Source organism: Carassius gibelio, chromosome A23, assembly GCF_023724105.1.
Source record: "Carassius gibelio isolate Cgi1373 ecotype wild population from Czech Republic chromosome A23, carGib1.2-hapl.c, whole genome shotgun sequence".
NCBI classification, from domain to species: domain Eukaryota; kingdom Metazoa; phylum Chordata; class Actinopteri; order Cypriniformes; family Cyprinidae; genus Carassius; species Carassius gibelio.
The window spans coordinates 3,786,894-3,812,041 of NC_068393.1; the positions used below are offsets into that span (position 1 = coordinate 3,786,894).

Below are 25,148 nucleotides of genomic sequence, written 5' to 3' on the forward strand. Positions count from 1 at the left end.
AATTGAAAATACAATTTGCAATTCATTTCGAAAATAGTCCTTCCATAGTTTTTTCCGGTGAGGCTGTGAAACAGACAAGACAGGTACAGTATAAATGCAGGTACTGATCGCCGAGGGGAAATTGAATGGCCCCATTAATGCATTTGCATATTATTTAGAGTAGGAGTCCAGCTCAAGACCTTACAATTCAAATGAGAAAATTAGTCCTTCAGTCCTGATGAAAATTGTCACAGCCAATAGAATAGAATAGAGCTTAAAAAAGAAAGAAAGAAAAAACTTAAATTATGAAGCTGAATATAATAGAACGATGTATTGTTTTACCAGTGAATGTGGAGCTAATGCAAACTTTATGTGGACTTAGTGGACAGCCTGTGTTTTTTCACCGGGATGTCATTCCAAATTGAGACATCACAGAACTGTGTGCAGTGGACACGCCCACTTTATACGACCTACAACTCCCAGCAACCATCACTATAATGTGACGTCAGCACGTCTTTTTTTTTTAAACTGCCATTTTCTTTCCTACAACCACAATGAATATATTTTGTGAATACTTTAAAATGAAATAAACATATATGGTAACATCAAAACACGATATCTACGTTTTATGCCATTATTAGACTTAAAATTACCCTAACTACAAATTTACGTCTCTAAGAAACTACATCTCCCAGGATTTCCGGGTAAGTAATGATGACGATGAATTTACTCGCGAAACATGGATTGTGGCGACATGAGTAGTTTAATTTCGTGTTTTCCCCCCCGTATGTCTAATGATTATTTATGTTTATGAACACGATGAGTTTCAGGAATCGCGCTGTTGTGATCGCGGTGTTCTTCATTATATTGACGGTTGATCTCGGGCGGTTTGCGGCAGCAGATGACGAGACAAACAGTAAAAACGATAAAGAATCTGCCAGTTATAAAGATGTCAGTGATGTACAGCATGAGAATACAGCTGATGGAGATCACCAGAGCAGGTATTATCTAACTGTAGCAGTTTAACAGCAGAAAGAGTGAGTGAGTGAGTGAGAGAATGAGAGTGTGACAGCTGTGAAGCGGCGAAACTTACAGTGACGAATGTATTTAATAACACGTTAATCATCATTATAGTTACGAACAAAGATGTCATAGTACTGCTAAGTTTTCCTTTTTTCCTGCACATGCATATAGTAACCACCCAGTATTGCAGTATGTATCAAAAATACCATGGTATTACTCCCTGATACCATCACTGTACTACGAGTGCCACAGTATACACCTGTCTACAGTTATAGGCCTAAATATTAGGGAGTGAATATGATCATTCTTCTGCCCGGATGATCTAGCATTTAGATATTCTATCTATCTCTGACTTTCTAAATTAGACATGAATGATTTCCGGTAGATAAATCGGGCCAATTTTTGTCACAGAGATGTATCTATGTGTTATGAAGTAAAATATATTTCATGTAATACAATATAAAATCTATCCGTCTGACAGGTTAAATGACACCGAGAGCCCCATCAATGAGACGCTTCAGTCCACCACCCCTGTGGCCAAGGCCATGCCCCCCGAGCCGCCCAGGAACGAGCCCATCCTGCCGGAGCAGACGGGCGTCAAGGCCCAGGAGGAGGAGCAGTCCAGCGGGATGAGCATCTTCTTCAGCCTGCTGGTCATCGGTGGGTGTGCGAGACGGGTCTCATTCAGCAAACACCAGCAGAACAAAGTTTTGTGTAAATCGTGTGTAAAGTGGTTCTGGCGTAAATTTTCAGATTCATTAAAATGTTCGTATTTACCAAATGATAGTTGGTACGAAAGAAATCTACACCTGCTCCCAGCCACGCGTAAATATTGCGTTTAACATCCGAACGTTTTGCTCATTAATAAGGCTGCATTTTAATTCACCTTAATTAGCCTTTGGCAGAGCCCCGCCCCCTTTAGTTACTGTTGCTACTTCCAACAAACAAATGGTCAAACACGACCAGCGCGACAGATTCATGACGGAAAGAGGTATACCAGTGCGTGGCACCTTTTTTGGAGCAATACCTCCGCGATTTCCTCCAGATGGAGGCAAAATGGGTTACAGTATGCAATGTAGGGATATATTCAAAGTATAAAGATACGCAATGAAGGAGACACGACTAGTATCGATAAGCGAAATCTGAGAAACCCAATGACCTGAACCTCAAATGCAACCAGCACAGCCTTGTGGACCGGTCATGCTCTTGCACTGCCGGGACAGTTCTCTTTCATACGTTATGGTCTATTATTGTCTATTGTGAGTAGCTATTTTGTTCAAATACAAGGGTATGTTAGTTAGCTAAACCTACATGTTCGACACATTTAACTGGGAGTGGGGCCGTCCACACGGTTTTATCACATGGCGTTGTGTTTTCGGCTTTGGGAGTGGGAAGAACACAACTCTTCCAGACAATATCTCGGGCTATCTAGAGTCCGATTTACAAACGCTATGGGCGCACCGCTTCACCATCTTGCTTGGAGTCAAAGTTTGTTGGAACTTCTAACATAGTAACGGTTGCTATGATGTATGATTGGAAAATGGCCATTTTGGGGGAGGGGCCGGCGTAAAGCTAATTGGGTACATATTTACACAGCATTTTGAACAAATATTATATATAGTATGTATTGAAGGTTTTTCTTTTTACTTGTATTATGATAGCCAGTAATGGCATCTGTAATCTGGTGCCAAACCTCCTTTTTTAGGACCTGATACGCCACTATGCACGCTTGAACATAAAATGTGGCATTTTGAACGAACTTCTGATAATAAAACTTCAATTTCTGCACCTGAGAAATTGTTCTTTTTCATTCGCTTTTGAGAAGACATGTTGAAATCCTTCGTTTGGTGTCATAATCTGATGCCCATATATAATTCTCAGTCGGATTTAATGGGCGGGATTTATGTCTTATTTACGACTGATAGGAATTCATTAACACACACACACTTCACTATCACATCTGACGTTTACGAAGTATTTGTGAATCCGGAGAAGAGTTTTCAGGAAGGTCTCTTCACGCGCAAATCACGAATGTTTACAAATGTTTCATGAATGAGACCCACTGTGTTTGTCTTATTTCTTTTCTAACGCTTACATTAATTGTGTTTGTTAAATCTTTTTTAATTAAAGTGGAAATCGGTTTCTAATAATGTAAACTTGACTGACTGCCTCAGATGCACACAGTCCACACAGAAGCGTCTGTCATCGTCATGACTTTAATGAGATGGTTGGCGACTCGGACTGTGTGACGTCACCGTGAAACCGGTCGTGTGTGTTCTGTGTCATTAGAGGCTCCGAGGTTTCAGGTTATGTGTTGATGTTTTGGGATCGGACACTAGAGGTTTAATCTAGGCTGAAGTGTAATTATAAACCTGCGTGACACATCACATCACCACATCTCACACCTGCTACACAACATAGACATATGATATTGTTTATTGAAAAGTGATCTTTATGCATTCTTTTTAATTATTTTAAACACAAAACGACAAAAAAGGAAGGTGTTGAAGAACGACAAACATGTAAATAAGTGTATAATAACATTAAAACAAAAAAAGCATAAAGATATTATCTTTATTACTCGTATGATGCTTTTCAAAAGTTGTAGTTCAGTAAGATTTATTTTTAGATTTTTGAAGAAAAAAAATGCTCCGCGAGATGTCATGCAGTTAAAACTGTAACATATTATAATGTAAAGTAACTGTTTTCTGTGTTAAACTGTAATGTATTTCTGTGATGCTCCGCTGTATTTTCAGCATCATTCCTCCAGTCTTCAGTGTCACATGATTCTTCAGAAATCACTCAGATATGATGATTTGATGTTTATTATTATCAGTTTTGAAAAGAGTTGTGCTGCTTAATATTTTTTGCAGAAACTTAAGATGCATGTTTTCTTTGAAGAATCGAAAGTTCAAAAGAACACTTTTGTAACACTATGAAAGTCACTTTTGATTTAACTTTTGGGAATAAAAAAAAAAAATAATCTTACTGACCCCAAACATTTGAACTTTTTTTCCCTATATACATTATATATATACATAAATGTACATTTACAAATAATTTTAAGATAATTACTGTAGTGCTTTAATTCTTATTATATTAATTCAGTGATCAATTAATTTGAACAGTGTCATATTTATTTATTTATTTATTTTTCCTTCAAATGCCACAGTATTATTGCAGTAACTATAATTGTGGTAACTGTTTTTGTAGAAAACTATTATGCCTAATGTTTTGTCAATTGTCTCCATGTATATATTTCTTATTTTCTCAGGTATCTGTATTATATTGGTGCACCTGCTGATCAAATTCAAGCTGCACTTTTTGCCTGAGAGTGTGGCTGTGGTTTCTCTGGGTAAGTGACTTTATGATCTCATTCTCGTGAAGTTTTACCACACCGCTGTGGTACCATTTAAACCGTTCCATTCAATGCTGGTGAAGTATTTGTGTCAGCCAGGCATGATAAAAACAGCATGGGTTCCTGTTACAAGTGACTAACCGGGGTGTCTTCAGAAATGAGATCACTCTGTTTTATGAGCAATCTAATAATTGATCAGTACTCAATAGACCTGCATAAGAGACAGAGAGAGGACAGGAACAGGAGGGGACAGATGAAGTACACACACATTCCTTTCGTGTGAAGCAGTAAAATAAACTGCTATCAGGTCAAGAGTAGGTGTGTATGTACTGTTGTGTTTCACAATGTTGTGCTTCCTGAGTCTGAATGAAGACGAATGTACTTCCTCTTAGTTTACGTGTGGATTAATCAGTTCCTCATAGTATTCAAGCCTATTGATATTCACAGAGTAAACCAGTTATTCCACCAAAACATCAAGATTCTCTCCTCATTTACTCACCTTGAATCATTCCAAGCCTGCATGACTTTCTTTCCTTTGTGGGTTTTGGTTACCATTGACTTTCACAAGCCTAAGATGATACATTGAATTTTATGAAGACGAGTTCATGAGGGATAAACTTACAGACTCAATGGCACAACCCTATAAAGTTTCTAAATCATGTGTTTAGAGACACTTTTCAGAACCTTTTTGTGTACTCCCCCTTTTTTTTCTCTGTCTGAACATTTGGTTTGTTGTTAAACTACAGAATAATCCATTTAACACACACACACATATAATTTTAATTTTTTTAGGTGAAATATCTCTCTATAAACAGTTGTGCTCATAAGTTTACATACCCCTTGAATAATATGCAACATGTAAAAAAATTAACAGAAAAAGGGGTCATATTTTTTTTTTTTTTTTTTTTTTACAGTCTTGAATAAGCTATTTAACATAATCTGAATGTTTGACAAAATAATAACTGAATTTATAACAATGATCCTGTTCAAAAGTTTACATACCCTTTAATATTAATACTGTGTGTGGTTATCTGGATGATCCACAAATGTTTTTATGTTTTGTGACAGTTGTTCCTGAGTTTTCACCCCCAGCTCTTAATGCATCTTGTTTCCTTCTGGAGCATCAGTGAATGTTTGAACCTTTATTAATAGTTCTGTTTGAGTCACTCAGTGTGAAAAGATGTATCTCAAAATCATGCAGTCACTTCTGGAAAGGGTTCAAACATGCAGAAGAACAGCAGACAGATGAACTGCTCAGAACAAACGAGGGACTCATGAACAATTATCACAAAACATCCAGCAAATGACACACAGCATTAATACTTGGTTCATTTAGCTTTTCTTTTGTAAAAGGTGCAATAGGAGATCTTTGAAAATGCTAACATTAGCCTGATAGCACTGAAAGTGAACGTCCCACCCTTCCTGCAATCGCTGTCCAAAGCCACGCCTCCTGAACACATTTATGCTCACTGACCAGAGACAACATTACTACGATAGGCTACATCAGCGGTTCCCAATTCCAGCCCATGTTCCGAAGTGAAGTACAGTAGGAATTAGGGAGTAGGGAGCAATGAACACATTTCATTCATGCAGCTCACTACTAACGAGTTGGTAATCTGAATCAGTGTATTAACTAAAAGCTAGACATGAAAAAATATGTGTGCAACCACTGGAATTGGGAACCACTGGGCTACATCATTCACAGCGAGCAAACGTTAAACGTACTACAATACCATGAAGGAAGACCAGGTTGTTGATGTGTGTCTGCCATTCTAGCTCTGTCTGCACAGTGTGCGTGAATGCGCTAATGATGTATTCTGTCTGCGCAAACAGGGTGCACAGAGGTATGCAGATATATACAATGACAGGCAGGTAGAAAAGCCATTTAAATGGACCGAGCTTTTTGATTGGATGTACATTTCTTGGTCCTACGCCTTCCACAAAATATATAAATACAGATAAATACATTAAGACCTTAAACCTCTAAGATTACATTACATTTAGTCATTTAGCAAACGCTTTTATACAAAGCAACTTCCAAATGAGGACAATGGAAGCAATCAAAAACAACAAAAAGAGTAATGATATATAAGTGCTATAACAAGTCACAGTTATCTTTAAACACAGTACACATAGCATGGGCTTTTAAATAATATAATAAAAAGAAAACAGAATAGAGCTAACTAGGGTATATATATTAAAGTGGGCATAGATAATGTTTTTTTAATCTAGATTAATCTCACTGTGATCTTGAAATTAATCTAGATTAATCTCACTGTGATCTTGAAATTAATCTAGATTAATCTAGATTAAAATGGCTCATTCGAATTCTGCCGAAGGCATTCAGAATATGTGTGTTACCCAAATAAAATTGACAAACAGTAAGTCTTTGAGAAGGGGTTTATCAAGCTAGGTGGTGCATTAGAAAAGGGGCTCATCTCCTGTTTCCAAAAAGTGCAAACAACATTACTCCTGTTTCACACCAATTTTTTTTTTTTCAAGTTTGTAGGTGTCAAGGTACAGAAACCAAATAATAGCACTGGATAGTCGTAGTCATTCGAGCATAATTTCCAAGGTGGATATTTTGACATATTTTGCACAAGAGCAAAAATAAGCAAATTCGATGTTCTAGTATTTTAATATATATATATATATATATATATATATATATATATATGAAAAGAAAATAGAATACAAAAAAAATTGAAAGGTAGTTAGATTTTTTTGTTTTTGTTTTTAAGAATAGAATTAGAATAGTGAGTGTTAAAGTTAGAGGGTCAAAGGATGGAAGAGATGTGTTTCAAGCCGAATCTTGAAGATGGCTAAGGAGTCAGCTGCTCGGATTGAGTTGGGGAGGTCATTCCACCAGAAGGGAACATTTAATTTAAAAGTCCGTAAAAGTGACTTTGTGCTGCTTTGGGATGGGACAATCAAGCGACGTTCACTTGCAGAACGCAAGCTTCTAGAGGCACATAAGTCTGAAGTAACAAATTTAGGTAAATGGTAAATGTGTGTAAAGGTTTGATAGAACTGGCTGGAAGACCTGCCAAGAGAGCATTACAATAGTCCAGAACAAGAGCTTGAACAAGGAGCAGAACAAGCATGTTCTGAAAGAAAGGGCTTGATCTTCTTGATGTTGAATAAAGCAAATCTGCAGGATCGGACAGTTTTAGCAATGTGGTCTGAGAAAGTCAGCTGATCATCAATCATAACTCCAAGGCTTCTGGCTGTTTTTGAAGGAGTTATAGTTGATGAGCCTAACTTGATGGTGAAATTGTGATGAAACGATGGGTTTGCTGGAATCACAAGCAGTTCTGTCTTGGCAAGGTTGAGTTGAAGGTGATGGTCCATCATCCAGGAAGAAATGTCTGTTAGACAAGCTGAGATGCTAGCAGCTACCGTCGGATCATCAGGATGGAATGAGAGGTAGAGTTGAGTGTCATCAGCATAGCAGTGGTATGAAAAGCCATGTTTCTGAATGACAGAACCTAATGATGACAGAGAAGAGAAGTGGTCCAAGAACTGAGCCCTGAGTAACCTCAGTAGTTATATGTTGTGACTTGGACACCTTACCTCTCCAAGATACTTTGAAGGACCTATCTGATAGGTAAGACTCAAACCATTGAAGTGTGGTTCCTGAGATGCCATTTGCCAGTAGGGTTGATAGGAGGATCTGGTGGTTAACCATGTCAGCGGACAGATCAAACATGATAAGTACTGAAGATTTGGATTCTGCTCTTGCCAGTCGTAGAGCTTCAACAACTGAGAGCAAGGCCGTCTCAGTTGAATGTCCACTTCTGAAGCCAGATTGGTTGCTGTCAATGAGATTGTTATGTGTGAGAAATGCAGAGACTTGGTTGAACACAGCTCGTTCAAGCTCGTTCAAGTGTAGTTCTCTAATAGAGATGGGTTGAGGGTGGCTTTCTTAAGTAGTGGGGTTATACGTGCCTGTCTAAATGATGAGGGAAAAACACCATTGTGGAGCGATGTGTTAATGATGTTAGTGAGTGCAGGTACAACTGCAGGAGAAATGGCTTGAAGGGTATGAGATTGAATAGGATCAAGCGGGATGATTAGAAAAGATGAGTTGGTAGGAGGAGGACAAAGGAGCGAGGAAAATGTTTTACAAAGCATGCAAGAGTTACCATATTTTCCGGACTATAAGTCACACTTTTTTTCATAGTTTGGCTGGTCCTGCGACTTATAGTCAGGTGCGACTTTTAATTGTAATGTTTTATCAAAATTAATTTGAAATGAACCGAGAGATATGAACCAAGAGAAAACATTATCATCTACAGCCACCAGAGGGCGCTCTATGCTGCTGAGTTCTCCTGTAGCCTACCCCAGAGCAGCATATAGCGCCCTCTCACGGCAGTAGACGGTAATGTTTTCTCTCTGTTCTTGGTTCTAAATAAATGTGACTTATAGTCCAGTGCGACTTATATATGTTTTTTCCTCATCATGACGTATTTTTGGACTGATGCGACTTATACTCAGGTGCAACTTATAGTCCGAAAAATAGGGTAGATGAATTTTGTTAGGATGTAGTATGTCATTTTAGCAGTGGAGAGATTAGCAGAGAAGGAAGAGAGGAGTGACTAAAACACATTAAGGTCAGTAGTATTTTTGGATTTGCACCACACCTTTTCATCACCTCTAAGCTTAGAACGGTGTTCGCGTAGACCATCAGATAATCAAGGGGTGGAAGGGGTGGTACGGGCTGGCCTAGAAGACAAGAATAACTAGGGCATTACCATCCTCAGGAAAGGTTGAGAGCAGCACATCTAATTCATCCAAAAAGTTACCTAGTGGTTATGGGGGTCGATAGACAACTAGAAAATGTATTTTAATAGGGTAGGTAATAGTAACTGAATGGGATTCAAAGGAGCTGTTGATACTCAATGATGGTAAAGGATTAAATTCCCAATCATTAGAGATGAGCAGACCAGTACCTCCACCTCTTCCAAGACAATCACCTATTGCACCTTTAATTATTCATATAGCAGCTAATGTCTTGATCACAGGGTAGTTTGACGGTAGTTTGTATTTGGATTTTGTTTTGCAGGGATCCTGATGGGAGCAGTTATCAAGATCATCGAGTCGCAGCAGTTGGCCAACTGGAAGGTATGATCATCTCGTCATCGCTATAAACCACAGACGATGCTGTTAGCTCTGTCTGAAGGTTTGGTTTTTGCCCTGTTCATTCCTGGTATTAACACCAGCCTTTGGTGATCCAATCACAAGTGGGCATTTAGACCTGCTCCCATCTCCTGTGGCCACTTGTGATGGGATTTCAACAGCTTGTGGAAGCTCTTCTCTCACTAAACCAATGTGTTTATGCATGCTGATGCAAGATTTGTTGAAAATGTGCTATGAAGTTTTGTTCATGTACACTACTGTGCTTCAGAGTGCATTCAATTGATTAAAAGTGACAGTAAATACCTTTACAAATGTGATGCACTGTGAGCAAAAATGCTCACGTCTGTGACTGGCATCAAACTTTCCCTACTAATATCAGCCGTATCATGTGAAACAGTGATGAACTATATCTTAAAGGGAGTGTGAAAAAAACATTGGTGCAAATACACTGAGGAGTGGCCAGTGAGTCACTGCCATTCTGGCCTTGTCTTGGTCTAGACCTTGAACCTGTGGTTGACGCATGGGAATGTTATCTGTAAGTTAAATATGAGCATGAATATGGTACGTAACATATTCTTAATAACTTAATAATAAATATAACAATGAGTTGTCCAGCCTTTTGTTACATTAGTTCAGATGATCAAAGATATATCTGTTGCTATTGAGAATTACCATGGGAAAAAAAACAGAATAAATAAATAAATACAAAATCTTGTCATAGTAATGACATTTGTTTGAACAAAAATCATTTAATGTGTAGTACCTCTTCCTCTCTTTCTGTCTCCTGTTTCATTCTCTCTACATCACAGTCTCTTTGTTTCTTCCTCTGTCTCCTGTTTTCCTGTCATGCCTGCCTCTCTTTTCTCTTCTCCTCTCCACCTTTTCATCTCTCTCTCTGTTTCGGGTCTTAATTACCATTTTTGGCTGGGATGTGAGGTGCTGCCGGACTCTGTGAGTACAGAGCTTCCTTTTGTTCCAGGAAGTCTAAAGGTCAAGAGGGCCCCTCGGTTCTCAGTGTCTGGGTAACCAGAGACCCTCTCGACGAACCGCTCAACTGGAGCGTGTCTCTGCTTCATTCCCTCTAAACTGTGCTTCAACTCTTTACAGAGCACTGATTCTAGAGATGTGGCGTGAGCAGGTGTTTCTAGTCGGCACATAATGTACAGATCTAGATTTTTAAAATGGACTAGTCTTTCAGCCAGCCCAACTTATCAGTTTTGAAACTATGCATTTTTGCAAGACAGAATGAGAATGTGGCTCATCTGAGCTCAGGCAGATGCTTATCTCAGGGCACCGTCACATTAGACGTGTTCTTGTGTTCAAGGAACAGCTGGATGGAGGAAGAGATGGAAAGAAACGATGCAAATGATTTTTTTAAAAAGTGGAATTATTTTGATCTTTCTGTGTACACACCTTCTGAAAAGTGCATTCCTCATGGTGTAAGTGATGCAATGGCCAAAGACTTCAGTCTGTTTTTATCTGTGCTTCACAGGACATCAGTGTACAGATGCACCGAACACTGTCTAACATCTTAAGCACAGAGCAGGCACTTCAATCATCACAGCAAACAAAGAGAAAAAACATGAAGACTGAACTGATTAATTGGCCACTCTAGCTGACACTCATGACCCATCTCCAGCTGCTAGCTAATAGTAGGACTTACATTACCATTTACAATTTTGGGGTCGAGTACTCGACCCCCTAACGACTCCAAACCCTTAAACAATATTGATGAGTTTTTGATGAGTTTTACTTGAATATATGTCAGCTAAACGTCAGAATGGAACCTGAAGGCTGACATTGAGTTTTCATAAATATCTGACCATATCTGATCATTTTAAGAACACAAATTAATATATTTTTTAATGATACCTGAAAGATGTCTATCCCTCCATTGAAAGTCCATTATACCAAAACATCCAAAAAAGTTCAGAAAGACATCATAAAAATTAACCATGCATCCAAATGAGCAACTGGTTAATTTTTAGAATTGGTCCTTAAACTAAAGTGTTATTAAGATTTCTCAATTTTGAATTAATTTTATAAATATTTATTTTTGTAGCATCAAAGTTTTGGTGAAATGGACTAAAACTCTCTCAGGATTTATAACAAAGACCTTTTCCCCATGAAGATGAACGAAGTCTTCTAGGATTGAAATGACATGAGGATGAGTAATTGGTGTCAGGATGTTCTTTTCTGGGTGCACTGTCCCTTTAAAACACAAACTCTATGTTGTTGGCAGCGTTGTTTTCTCTGTTAAAGCACATGAACATGAGCTGTTTTTATTTCGCCCAAGGTGTCGATAGATGTTAAATTAAAAACTTGACAGGGAAGCACAACAAATGATGGGTGAAATAAAAACACTTCTATCCAATTAAAAATCAATTATATAAGTATTGTTCAGATTGTAGAGAATATTTCTCCAGAACCTGTAGCAGTGCATCCTGGGATTGCCCTGGGCTCCAGGAGTGGTTTAACCCGGCTGGTTTACGGTAGCGTCTGCTGTGGCAGCTCTGAGAATGCCATGCGTGTTTCCTCTGGGCTGCAGAAAACTGTTCTGACACATTTCTCAGCTCAGTCTTGCATAGCTAAAAGTGTTTGCATTCACATACCTGCGGAGATAGTGTTTGTGACTTTATCCATCAAGATGAATGCTTCTGATTTCAGCTATCTTATAAAGCAGTGTAATTTTGCTGTCCTCTGAATGTAGCCGCTTTGGCGTCAGAAGCTTCCTATCATACTGAAAAGTGCTGCTGCAGTCCTAACAAAGATTTAGAGATGCGAGCAGAAGAAGTGCTGCATTATTATTGATTGTTGCAGCGTGCTGGAGCACTTGGTTAGCAGCCACCAACCGCTAGCTTTAGTTCTCACGCAGAGCCTTGGGTTCATGTGCTTTAACACCTACACAAATCCTAATTCCTCTAATATTCCTTTGCTGTTCTCAAGACTGGCCCCGTGAATTGTTCCAAACTGTTATGAACCAAAGGGTAGCTTTGTTTTATCTTTCTTCTCAGTGATTGCCAGAAGTGTTAGAAGATTGTGGAACTGAAAGAGAATGTGGCAGAGCAAGGCCTCCCTGCACAGGAACCTGAAGAATGAGAGCATGCAAATGATGAAATGTGGTGCGCTGGCGGTTACATGTGTGAAGTGTGTCTTTAATGCCTGGCATTATTTCACAGAAACACAGTTCTGCTTTGTACTCAAGCATCATGTATGCTTTTGCATGCACATGAACACATTTCATTCAGAATAAGTCATTCAGAGTGTCTTACTCTACATGAACATAATAATAATATTGGCTGAGATCGTGTTCCTGTGGCTCAAGTGGTAGAGCATTGAGTTAGCAGCGCAAGGTTGTGTGTTCGATTCCCAGGAAACACGTTAGGTAAAACATATTAGCTTTGGATAAAAGCGTCTGCTAAATGTGAATGATACAACTATTTGAAAATCTGGAATCTGAGGGGTGCAAAAAAAATAAATAGAAATATTGAGAAAAAAACTTTTCCAAATGAAGAACTTAGCAATGCTTATTATAATGATAATACATTTTTGATATATTTTCAGTAGTAAATTTACAAAATATCTTCATGGAACATGATCTTTACATAATGTCCTAATGATTTTTTGGCATATAAGGAAAATCTACTGCTTTTGTGGTCTAGGATCACAAATAATAATAAAATAATCAAAACATGAACACCAGCGCTGTCATGCAGTCGACTGTGTTATTAATATTAAAGAGGTCATATGATGTTGCTAAAAAGAACATTATTTTGTGTATTTGGTGTAATGTAATATGTTTATGTGGATTAAGGTTAAAAGACACATTATTTTCCACATAGTGTACATTATTGTTATGTTCCGTGGGGACATATAATTACTGATTATAATAACTTATACTGTTTTTTTTACGTGTTGTGTTGCATCATGTTACGTAAAACCAAACAACAAGCTCTACTCTACACAGCTCAAAACTAAGTTTGAATCATCAGTGGCAAATCCGAACAGAACAGCACTGTAGTCTTGTCTCCCAGGATCAGGAAACAGTCCTCTATGAAATGCGCTGCACACATCTGAATATTTGGGTTGTTCTGGAAACAACAGTACTGCAGCGAGAATCAAAGTCTTCTACACCTTCTTTCTTTGTGTGAACATTTGGGCAGTGTTACACAAATCTTCCCGCACAGTGACGTAGAGATGTGGGGGTGTGTTTAAACCAGGCATTGTAGGAGGACGTGATGAGACTTAACTTTGATAAAGAGTATCTCTTTGGGTTTGAGACTTTAGTCTTTACAACTTTACTGATCTTCTTTATTCACCAAGAGCTTGTTACACTCCAAAGAGAAAGAAGAACTTGAAATCGCATTATATGACCCCTTTAACAACAACAACAACATTATATTAAACTCTATATGAACCGTATCCAGATGGAAACATCAAATGTGAATCTGTCTGTTCAATCTTTCTTTCTTTTTTTCGCAGGAAGAAGAGATGTTTCGTCCAAATATGTTTTTCCTGTTACTTCTACCACCAATCATTTTTGAGTCTGGATACTCATTACACAAGGTAAAACAATACTGCAATTGTAAACATTTTCCCCCAAAAAACAACAACAACAAATACCTAGCCATAAATAAGAGAAGAAGGAATCTGAACTGAATGTAATAAAAGAAAGCGTATCTTTCTGTGGCTTTCTCCTCAGGGGCCGCACATAAGAGTAAACACACAGCTTGACAAGTGTATTTCAGTCCACTACAAATGACTGCTCAACCGGTTCTCTCAGTAAATCCCCCTAAAAGATCCCAGCTCAGTACTAACCAGTTTAAAACTGTGCGATCAATCCTTCACTGGGGGAACTCAACCGGTCAGTGGAGTTACTGGATCTCAAATACTAAAAAACAAGATTTGCCCTCTATTGATTACTGATGTAACATTAATAACCCTCTCGTCCTCACAAGTTCATTACAGACGTTTACTGGAAAGACTAATTAAATAAAACAGTAAAAGTTTATTTTAAGAACCTGTTCTCAATATTAATTAGTTGCTTATTAGTGTGCATATTAGGGCTGTGCAGAAAATCAATTGTGATTTTCAAGCGCATCTTGTCAGTAAAGTATCTCCAGCACGGGCGTTCACAACAAAGCCTGCACAGGGGGTTCCCCAATAAAAATTCGTTCCAGGGAGAAAAAACACATTTTCTGGCGGGGTTGCTTTGGTAAAATTGGCATTTTAATGGCTAAATTACACGCTATTGGGATTGGGGTCGCTTCAACCCGCGGAAATGAAAAACGACCTTGGACTTGTGTTTTATCGCCCAGAACGAAACGTGATGGGGCTAGTTTTGAGAAGCAATTGGGCAGGATTTGTGTTGAAATCACAAATCCTGCCCAAACTAGGAGTGCATTGAGGGAAACGCCATGGTTAAAAGAGTGTTCCCTATTCTCAAGTGTTATCTGTTAATGGTTTTGTGGTAGTATTGGTTGTCCTCAAGCCATCAACGGTTGAGTCTGTGTTCAGAGACACACACAGAAAACTGAGACATGAACTGATCAGGTTCTTACTCCACAGGGGAATTTCTTCCAAAACATCGGCTCGATCACGTTATTCGCCGTCTTTGGAACGGCGATCTCCGCCTTCATCGTGGGAGGGGGGATCTATTTCCTGGGACAGGTAACTTCTTACTGTTTTGTTAGACATCAACAGCTTTTCTCATGTCTTTCCATGTAAACATGTGTGAGAGAGTTCATGAAGTGGTTTATCTAGTCAGACTAGTTGGCACACCCTAACAGCTCCTCTGGTATGACTTCTTAAAAATGATGACTGTTATGTTTCCGTGTGTCTCTTGAATAGGCCGATGTTATTTACAAGATGTCGATGACAGACAGGTGAGAGTATTGCTTGTGCAGTTTTGAGCAGAGCTATGAGAGGCCGTGTCTTCACTTTCCCTCTTTCTATTCCCCTCCAGTTTTGCGTTTGGGTCTCTGATCTCGGCCGTGGATCCGGTCGCCACTATCGCCATATTTAACGCTCTGAACGTGGATCCTGTGCTCAATATGCTGGTGTTCGGAGAGAGCATCCTAAACGACGCTGTGTCCATCGTACTAACAAAGTAGGCCTCACTAAATCATCAAAACTGTCTTCCAGAAAGTCATTTAGACGATCTGACATCCCCTGGTGCTGAAACATATGTGCAATCTCATCCTCATGCTACATGTTTCCACTGAAACAAACATATTTGCCCTACACCTCGCTCTGAAACCTGCCGGTCTCGCTGTAAACTACGGTTCTTGGCCATGGGTGGTATACTGTAACAACAAAACCGCTAACACTTTATTTTAAGGACCAATTCTCGCTATTGATTTGTTGCTTATTAGCATGGATATATTTAGTATATTGTCTGTTTATTATGTCTTATAAAGCACTTATTAATGCCTTATTCTGCATGATCATATCCCTTAAACTTACACATTCCTGAACTTAACAACTACCTTACTAATTATTAATAAGCAGCAAATTAATTTTCCAAAGTGTTACCACAAAATCTCAGATCAGTGACCTCAGGACGCTGTCCATTCAAATGCAGGCTGACTCAAGAGGTTTGTAGACCAGCACTTCTCTGTACTCAGTCAGGGAAGTTAAAGCACTTTTTCTCCTGGAAACGTCATAGAAAGGAATAAACTCGTAAAGGATTAAGGAAGTGTTTTTGGATTACTGATATAGCATTACTAGCCTCTAGCCATGCGTGTGGAGTCTCACTCTTAGTTCGATGTGTCACACACGTTTGTAGGGAACACTTATTAAATAAAAACACTTGATAGTTTAATAGGGGAGCAAACCGTTTGCGATGAGCATCTGTTTTGTATTTGAATCGGCTGCCCTCAAGCTTTGAGTTTGTGTTCAGAGACTGTGATAGTTATATAAACAGTGTGATGAATAATGTTCTTATTCTGCAGGGTCATGCTATTCCAAAACATAGGCCTGATCATGTTATTCAACACATGTTTGATTATAATTTTATTTTTATTTTATTTTTTCACTTTGCAGCACTTAATCCACCGGAGCATATATTTACTTAAAGGGACACTAAGTAGGAATTACTCCCATCAAGTGGTGAAATTGTATTTTGCATTCAAACTAATTTTGCTCTCCAGCGCCTGGCTTTTTCAAATGCGCGTTGCATCTACGGTAGGCGATATGTACCAAAAAGCTTTGACGGGATATCTTCTAATAGCACTTCGTCGAGTTTTCCTTCAGGTGAACAGGTGTGTTATTTCAAACAAACTGCAACATGACAACTAACAAACGAATGTTACAGTATGAATTACTGACTGTGGAAAACATGAAATATTGTAATTAGTAGTTATGTCTAATTTATTCGTTATATTTTCTGAATTATATGCATTGTTAGATATAAAAAAAATATTATAATATAGACTGTAACACTGACTTACCTGTCGAGAAGAAAACTGGCCACTTCAGCGTCTCTTTTGAAATCTTTATCAAGCATTAGCTCTTTCCTCCTAGAAAAAGCTTCCCCGACATTAACTCTGTTTTCTGTAATCTACGGTCATGTTTCCTTTTACGTTCTATTTTTGACTGTTTTGGCGACGATGTTTTCTTCTCCTGTGGCGCGGCATATGTATGGTCCATAATAAGAATGCAATCCAGACTTTTAAACTTGCCGGTGCAGTTTCAAGCGCCTCTCACTGCTCTGCACCTGCGTTTCTGGCTCTGACCGAAAACGCGTTGTGGAAACGCGTTGGCTTAGTACTTTTTGTCCCTCTCTGCTATTATAGTTTTGCAAGATGGCGGAACTACATGGAAGCCTCCGTCGACCTACCCGTCCCATGTATATAAAGATAATAAATTCTTCATTTACGAGGATTAGTTTAAACATTGGCATAGGTATTTGTACACCATTGAGGGCATATTTATGAATAAAAATATTGATTTTAGATAATAAAATACCTAAAAAGTTACTTATTGTCCCTTTAAAAAAGCTTGCTGATTTAAGGTTTGAAAAGTGTACAAAAAAAGAAAAGAAAAAAGTAATATGGTATATATAATGTAAATATTAGCCTTGTGTTTTTAAGTGTACTATAATTTTAATATTTTTTATTTTAAAATATAATAGTATCTTTACACTTTATTTTGTTGTTATTTTATGGAAAAAAAATTTAAACAGTGCAATAATATTTTTATTACTATTATTAATTTTTTTTTTTTTTACAATTTCAGTTCAGGTCAAAGGTTTACATAGACCTCTAAGAATCTTAAAACAATGTTAAAGTCGTCAGGAAACAGAAGTTGAGATTTTTATTTTTCCCTTTGTGACATATGACCGAGTGAAAGGGCTTCGGAAATGAGAAGAAATTTAGGGGCTTGATTTCGTTCTTGGGGAATTGAATTGATCGTTGAGAGTTGGGTGTTGTTAACAAAATGCAGTCAGAAAGGAGACCCCTCACACCACAGCACAGGACAGGAAGAGAAGAAGAAGAAGAAGAAGAAGTGGCTTCGAGCGGAGGGAAGGTTCACATATGTGATTGAAGATCATGAAGGGCACATACATTTTTACAAAATAATGAAGCGCACACATAAATCATCTATAATAAACACAACAATAGCACATATAAAAATCAGAATTGAACATTTTTATTTCATTGCGACTTACCTAAATGGGATCATACAAAGTTCAAAAGTTAACATGTGCTGTGTTGTTAGCTGTTAGCATCAGTGAGGATTTGAACCTGATGTCATAGTTGTGTTTGAGTCCCTCAGTTGTGCTCAGTGTGAAAAGATGGATCTCAAAATCATGCAGTCACTGCCGGAAAGGGTTCAAATACACAGAAATACTGAAAAACCACAGCATTAGTGGGAGCTGAAGGGTTTTTCTGGCAGTTCATCTGTTCAGGACAAACCAGGACTCATGAACAACTATCACAAACCAGCTGAAGATCATCCAGCTTACAACAATCAAGCGCATGCAAACGTTTGACCTGGACTGTGTGATTAGTAAGACACACAGTGTGAGCACCAAACCAGATCTGCAGGTGTTGAAACCAGACTCAAAAACACATGCACCGTTGGCCATCGCACTGTTGAGTTAATAACAAAGATTAAATGTCTTGAATATATTTTATACAGCACAAAATAGAGATTTTCAATTATATTTAAAAAAATTCAATGTTATATATATATATATTTTTTTTATTGTTGTATTTCTGATATTGAAGTGAAATGTGATATAACTGAATGCCAGCCAATCATAACCGGTATTATTTGCATATGGAAGTCAGGCGTTAGTAGCAAAAGCAGCAATGAACTGCAGACTTGGTTTGAAATGAGTTCACAGACACAGCATTTGAGAAAATCTGTTGTGTGACAGGATTTGGCTGCAATCTGGGTCATCTCGTTCATGAACTGGTCGCACGTTGTATCTCAGCAAGCTTAAATAGTGTTCAGACACTTTCTTCTTTTCTCTCTCTCTCTCTCTCTCTCTCTCTCTCTCTCTCTCGAGTTGGTTTGTGGCCGAGCTGCCTTTGGCCGTGTGGCCTGCAGACATCCTCATTCTGTCAGGTTTAGCCGTTTTCTGCTTCCACGTCCCGTGATTTATGGAGGAAAAGTCAAAGTGTGTGATAAATGCGTCAGGATTCACGCTCTTGTGGTGAAACCGGTCTCTTGGGTGAACATGAACCATCCTGTTAGTGTTTGAGAGCCAAATCTACTTTCATCAGAGAGGGTGAAAAAACCTAGCATTATAACAGATGATACAAACCAAATGTGTGATGTTTCAGGTGTAACAACGGACCGTTTTCCTTCGTCATGCAGCACAGGTCTTGCTCCATGAATTATTTAGGAGCCCTGTTCTTAAATTAGCTGTTCGATCCACTTGCATGACACTTTGTAGGAAATGAAACAAGTGACTGATCCGTGGAACTGAACACCCTTTGGTTGTCAAAACCCTTCTCTTGTTGGGACACGCCGAGCTCATTCAGGAGCTCCAGGAAGTTTGGTTCCTCTCTAATAATGTGCGTCCAGCTCGTGAATGATGGGAGATTATGACTCTGGATTTGGATCAGGGTGGCCGGGCAAATCCTGAATTTGCTTAGCACCTCTAAATCAGATCCATATATAACATGAGCTTTTCTATCTTTATAACCGGCTCATACGTGTGTGTGTGTGTTTCTACAGTGCCACATCTCCCATTAAGCCCTGTTTGTTTGCTTGTTTCACACACTTGATTAACACCAGTCCACGAGGCAGGACACGCCATCATCATGAGACAACACGACTGTATCCAGCCGTCTGTCGTGTGTGTTTATGAAGAAACTGATGATTCTCACTAGCTGAGCTCAGAGGGAGCAGCTCTTGGCCTCACGTACTGGGACGTGTTTTCATGTTCTTACAGGGCACCTGTCGATGGGACGTCTGGCCCTCGTGTTACCTGTGTTTTCAGACTGACAGGTGTTCTCCGTATGAATGTGACCGAACATGACAGCTTCATGTGTCTGGGTGAAGTCATGTTAGGAACAGGTTGAACAGGACGTGTGAGACGTGTGGTGTGCTGGAGCTCATACTGAAGCTCGTGTGTCTTTACAGCGCCTGGATCATGTGTTCTTGACCTCTGTGGTCTCCATCTGTCTCTTCTCGTCTCATTTCATATAGCTACATCTCTTTATTTTTCTCGTCTCACGTCTCGTCATCTCTACTCTCATCTCTCGTGTCTGATTTCATCTGGTCTTATCTCAGCTTGTCTCTCTTAACTCTTCAAGTCATCTCTTTTCTCTTGTTCTTTCTTTTTCATTCCAGTCTTGTCTCGTCTGTCTCTTGTAGTCTCTCGAGTTGCTTCTCATCTCTTGTCTCTCTCATCTAGTCTGGTCTTTGTCCCGTCTCTTCTGGTCTCATCTGGTCTTGTGTTTCCTCGTCTGGTCTCATTCCCCTTCCTCGTGTCATCTCACACGGTTTTGTCTTCTGGCGTCTCTGCTCTCCTCTCAGCTCGAGGGTTGTCTGTGCTCATTGTGTTGTCTGGTAAAATGATCTCATTCCTAATTGATGAGTCTGCAGTGTTTCCTAGAAAGCAGCAGTTCCTCTCTGCGTGTAGTTTTACACACGTGTGCCAAACTGTCCTGAACGATAAGATATTTGTTGATCTTTTTAATCAGCGTGTACAAAATGAATAGATAAATGGCTGACGTTGCGTTGTTGATAAAGTGGTTGTCAATAATACAATCTTCCGAATACAATCAGGCATGTGCAGTAAATAACTACTAACAGTCTCACCGTAAGCTCTAATTCATGATCAGATAAATGTTAATTCAATTCTGTTATCACATTTAGCTATCTATAGGACGCTTTGTCATAATATAAAAGGACGGTTCACCCAAGAATGAACATTTTGTCATCATTTATTCATGATGGTAGCCATTGACTTCAATAGTATGGAAAGAAATACCATTGAAGTCAATGGCTACCACTGGTTGTAGTTTAGTTTCCCATGTTCTTCAGAATATCTCTTTTTGTGTTCATCAGAAGAAATGACCTGAACAAGCTGAGGGTGAGTAAATGATGACTGAATTAGGTGAACTAGATTTGAAGTGCACTGATCTCGATCATATGCTCGGCTGCCATCATAAGACGCTTACGAAGCTGTTAAGGACACTCCTGTGTTGGAGACATGCTGGCACCTGTGTACTGTATGTACAGTAGAGGAGAGATATGATTGGGACTCCACTGCCCCCTGCTGTCTGTTAAAGGTCAGGACGATTAGACAAACAGATTTTCAGAAGATGCTACAAGCAAGATGCACATAATTCAGTTCATCGTTTGACAAGACAGCATTCGGTTTTGTGGATTTAAAATATTTACACATCTTTAATTGTAAGTGTTATTGTTGCTTTGCCAAGCACATATTGTGTACAGGATATACAGGCCAGCAGATGAGAGCTGTGTGTGTGTGTGTGTGTGTGTTTCAGCACGGCCGAGGGCTTCGTGGGCTCAGATGTCTCTACAGGCTGGGAAACCTTCGTGCAGGCGCTCGGTTACTTCCTGAAGATGTTCTTTGGGTCGGCTGCTTTGGGCACACTCACTGGTCTCATCTCTGCCATCGTATCCTCATGCTTTTGTGTCTTTTTAATGTCTTTTTTTGGTTAATACAATTATTTATTTTGCATCATTAATTAAATAACCATTAAGGGATTAATATGTGCTTGATAGGTATTAATAAACAGCCAATATGCTAGTAATAAGCATGCTAATAAGCAACTAGGTAATAGTGAATATATATATATATATATATATATATATATATATGTGTGTTACCTTTTGGGTTTTTAGGGTCATATCTTCTGTAGATAGTTGTTTATTTGGAGACGTCCTGTGAGATTATGTTTCTGAACGAGAGCACGCAGGCCCTGAAGCACTTCGACATGAGGAAGACCCCGTCTCTGGAGTTTGGGATGATGATTATATTTGCATACCTCCCGTATGGTCTGGCCGAGGGCATCAAACTCTCCGGTGAGTTAGAAGCACATGCTGACGAGTTTAACCGTGTTTGATCAGTTCATCAGGGTCGCTCTCTTTCTGTCTGTAGGGATCATGGCCATTCTGTTCTCCGGTATCGTCATGTCTCATTACACTCATCATAACCTATCACCGGTCACTCAGATCCTGATGCAGCAGACGCTCCGGACCGTGGCCTTCATGTGCGGTGAGGTCCTCACACAGCACTCCTGAACCTGCTGCGGTTTACATCAACCTAACTCTTCTCTTCTCTTCTCTGTCTGATCCCACAGAGACCTGTGTGTTTGCCTTCCTGGGGCTGTCCATCTTCAGCTTCCCTCATAAGTTCGAGCTGTCGTTTGTCATCTGGTGTATAGTAGGTGTCCCAGCAGTGCTTGTTCTGACCTTCATTACTTCAGTATCTGAGGAAGTGATACGTTATCAGTTTCTGATGAAGTGTTCTCCGGTCACAGGTTCTGGTTCTCGTCGGCCGGGCGGTGAATATCTTCCCCCTCTCCTTTCTGCTCAACTTCTGCAGAGATCATAAAATCACCCCTAAAATGATGTTCATCATGTGGTTCAGTGGTAAGGGGGATTTTAGTTTCCATGTCAATGACAATTCAGGTTTTTTGTTTGTTTTTTTGTAGTTCGTGTCAATTGTTTTATAATAATGTGTACACTTCTAGAAAAGCAGATTTTGACCCATGTGTTGTGTGCTGGTGCCCAGGTCTGCGGGGGGCGATCCCGTACGCCCTCAGTCTTCACCTGGGACTGGAGCCAATAGAGAAGAGGCAGCTGATCGGCACCACCACCATCGTCATCGTGCTCTTCACCATCCTGCTGCTGGGGGGCGGGACCATGCCCCTCATCCGCATCATGGACATCGAGGAGAGCCAATCACGGCGCAAGAACAAAAAAGACATCAACCTGAGCAAAACTGAGAAGATGGTGAGAGAACGGTTCTCTTTATCGTTTGAAAGTCTTGATTTGAATGACTTGATCTGATGAAATTTGCATAAATCTATGAGTAAATTCAGAGTCATTTTCATTTAAAAAGAACCTTTTTTAAAAGTCCACCAGATTTACGGAATTTTCGTGTGACATTCATTTATAAAACAAAATAAAAAACAGCACACAAACTGGGCTCAAACTGGGCTGGGTGTTTCACGAAAACCTGGGGTAACGACAACATCCCTGAACGATGAACCCACGTCAGACCTTAACGAAGTGCTATTAAATCAAATTCAGAGTGAACAGCTTTTACTATGAAAACCGGAGTCTTACCTTACACATTAAACTGCGACTGCGCACACATTATTACTTTTGCAATAACTGTCACTATTAGAAACCTGGACCTAGCAATTCAGGTCTGTTCTTCTGGAATATCTAACGAGCATCATGGGGATGTTTTGTCTGAACTCTGAATGCTATGGGATCTGCTCTACTCAGATCTCTAAAGACAATAAAGAAAACTAAAGAGCTATGGTCCAGCACGTTCTGCTTCCTGTAGTGACGCTCACGTGATGCTTGCAGACGAAGATTACATACAACATTTGTCAGATTACTTTTTTATGCGGCAGCAGAACACTCTGCATTCATTACTGTTTCACAAGTGTGTTAAATAATAAAGTTCAACATATGCCTGTACTGATTAAACAGCAGTGAAGTGGGCTCTATGTTTGTTTAGGTTTATTCTGATAAATGTCACAGTATTACACTAAGATTACACAGAAAGGGTTTTTACTCTTATAAAACACTGGCACAAGTGAAAGTTTGAAAAATAAAGACGCAAGACGTCCTCCTTGTCATCGGTGAATCCAGACCGAGTTATATGGGCTAACAAACTCAAGTAGGATTATGGGAAATATTGTGAGCAAAATTCAGTATCATGAGTTTGCCTGAAACAACAAACAATTGGTCTTTCACACTGTTAATGCACACTGTTAAAGAAAATATGAACACTTACAAATCAGTAAATTTATGTCAAATCAAGTCACCTTTATCTGTAAAGCGCTTTATACAATACAGATTAACAGTCTAAAACATGGATTCATAAATCCAGAAACTGATGTTCTCTGAGACCTGGCCTTCTTCTGAAACCCCATGACCCTGGTTTGGTCCAGGTTTACAGTCAGTGCCCCCTCCTCACAGTAGAGGTTATAACCTTGAGACAGTTGCATTCATTATCAAACCACATAGTCTTTTATATTTCTGGTTTGTTTCTTCTCTGTTTCTCTCTCTCTCTCTCTCTCTCAGGGTAATGCCATTGAATCTGAGCATCTGTCGGAGTTGACAGAGGAGGAGTATGAAGCTCACATCTTTCAGAGGCAGGATCTGAAGGGTTTCCTGTGGCTTGATGCCAAGTATCTGAACCCTTTCTTCACCCGTAGACTCACACAAGAGGTTCGGCCACTCATAACCTCCATACACATTAGTCCAGTTACACAAAATCTATAAATGACTGGTGTGTGTGATCTGTTACTCTCAGGACCTGCTGCATGGGCGGATCCAGATGAAGACGCTCACTAATAAGTGGTATGAGGAGGTGCGTCAGGGTCCGTCCGGCTCTGAGGATGAGGACGATGAGGCAGAACTGCTCTGATGAGGAGAGATGTGGATGAAGAATACAGTCTGAACCACACTGGGATGGATGCGGGTTCACAGATGAGGAGAAGATGTGGTACCAAAAGCCTGAGATTGTTACAGATAACAAAAGAAGAAAGATGGAAGACTAAAGAGAATTTGAGACAGAAAGCAAAACGAATAAACTGCAATACTGGACACATTTCTGTCATTTGTTTTACTAGGCTGAGCACCGTAATGTAACACGAGATTCTTGCACTACTTTTTTGTTGGTGGTTTAGTTTCACAGACAATGAATGTTTGTGTTCTGTAATTAATTTAACAAACATAACCTATTTAACTTTCTATGAAATATTTATTTGTGTTGTCTTGGGGGTAAATGGGGGGTAAAAGAGTATTTTATAATGTTTCTGGACACTATTTTGTAGCAGACTTGATTTATAATTAATTCTAATGAAGTTGTGAATGAAGGACTTGTATCTGTGCATCATTTATATGTTGAAGCACGAAGCTGCAGTGGGAAAGAGGTGTAAAAAAAGATGAATAAATGATGGATTCCAGGAACTTG

General features: G+C 39.3%; 1 protein-coding gene across 2 annotated transcripts; it reads left to right on the forward strand.

The window, feature by feature from the left end:
* Positions 1–689: 689 nt before the first annotated feature.
* LOC127944697 (sodium/hydrogen exchanger 8) lies at positions 690–25,148 on the forward strand. Of its 2 annotated transcripts, XM_052540880.1 has the most exons (16): positions 691–980; positions 1,484–1,662; positions 4,277–4,357; positions 9,426–9,484; positions 13,982–14,065; positions 15,068–15,169; positions 15,350–15,384; positions 15,465–15,608; positions 21,472–21,604; positions 21,907–22,012; positions 22,089–22,205; positions 22,291–22,373; positions 22,471–22,582; positions 22,725–22,945; positions 24,254–24,400; positions 24,486–25,148. In XM_052540880.1, exons 1-16 carry the CDS (start codon positions 784–786, stop codon positions 24,597–24,599), a joined length of 1,914 nt encoding a protein of 637 aa, XP_052396840.1. In that variant the 5' UTR covers positions 691–783; the 3' UTR covers positions 24,600–25,148. The 2 variants fall into 2 exon arrangements, with proteins under 2 accessions (XP_052396841.1, XP_052396840.1); XM_052540881.1 differs by lacking the exons at positions 22,471–22,582; positions 22,725–22,945 and having other exon boundaries at positions 690–980.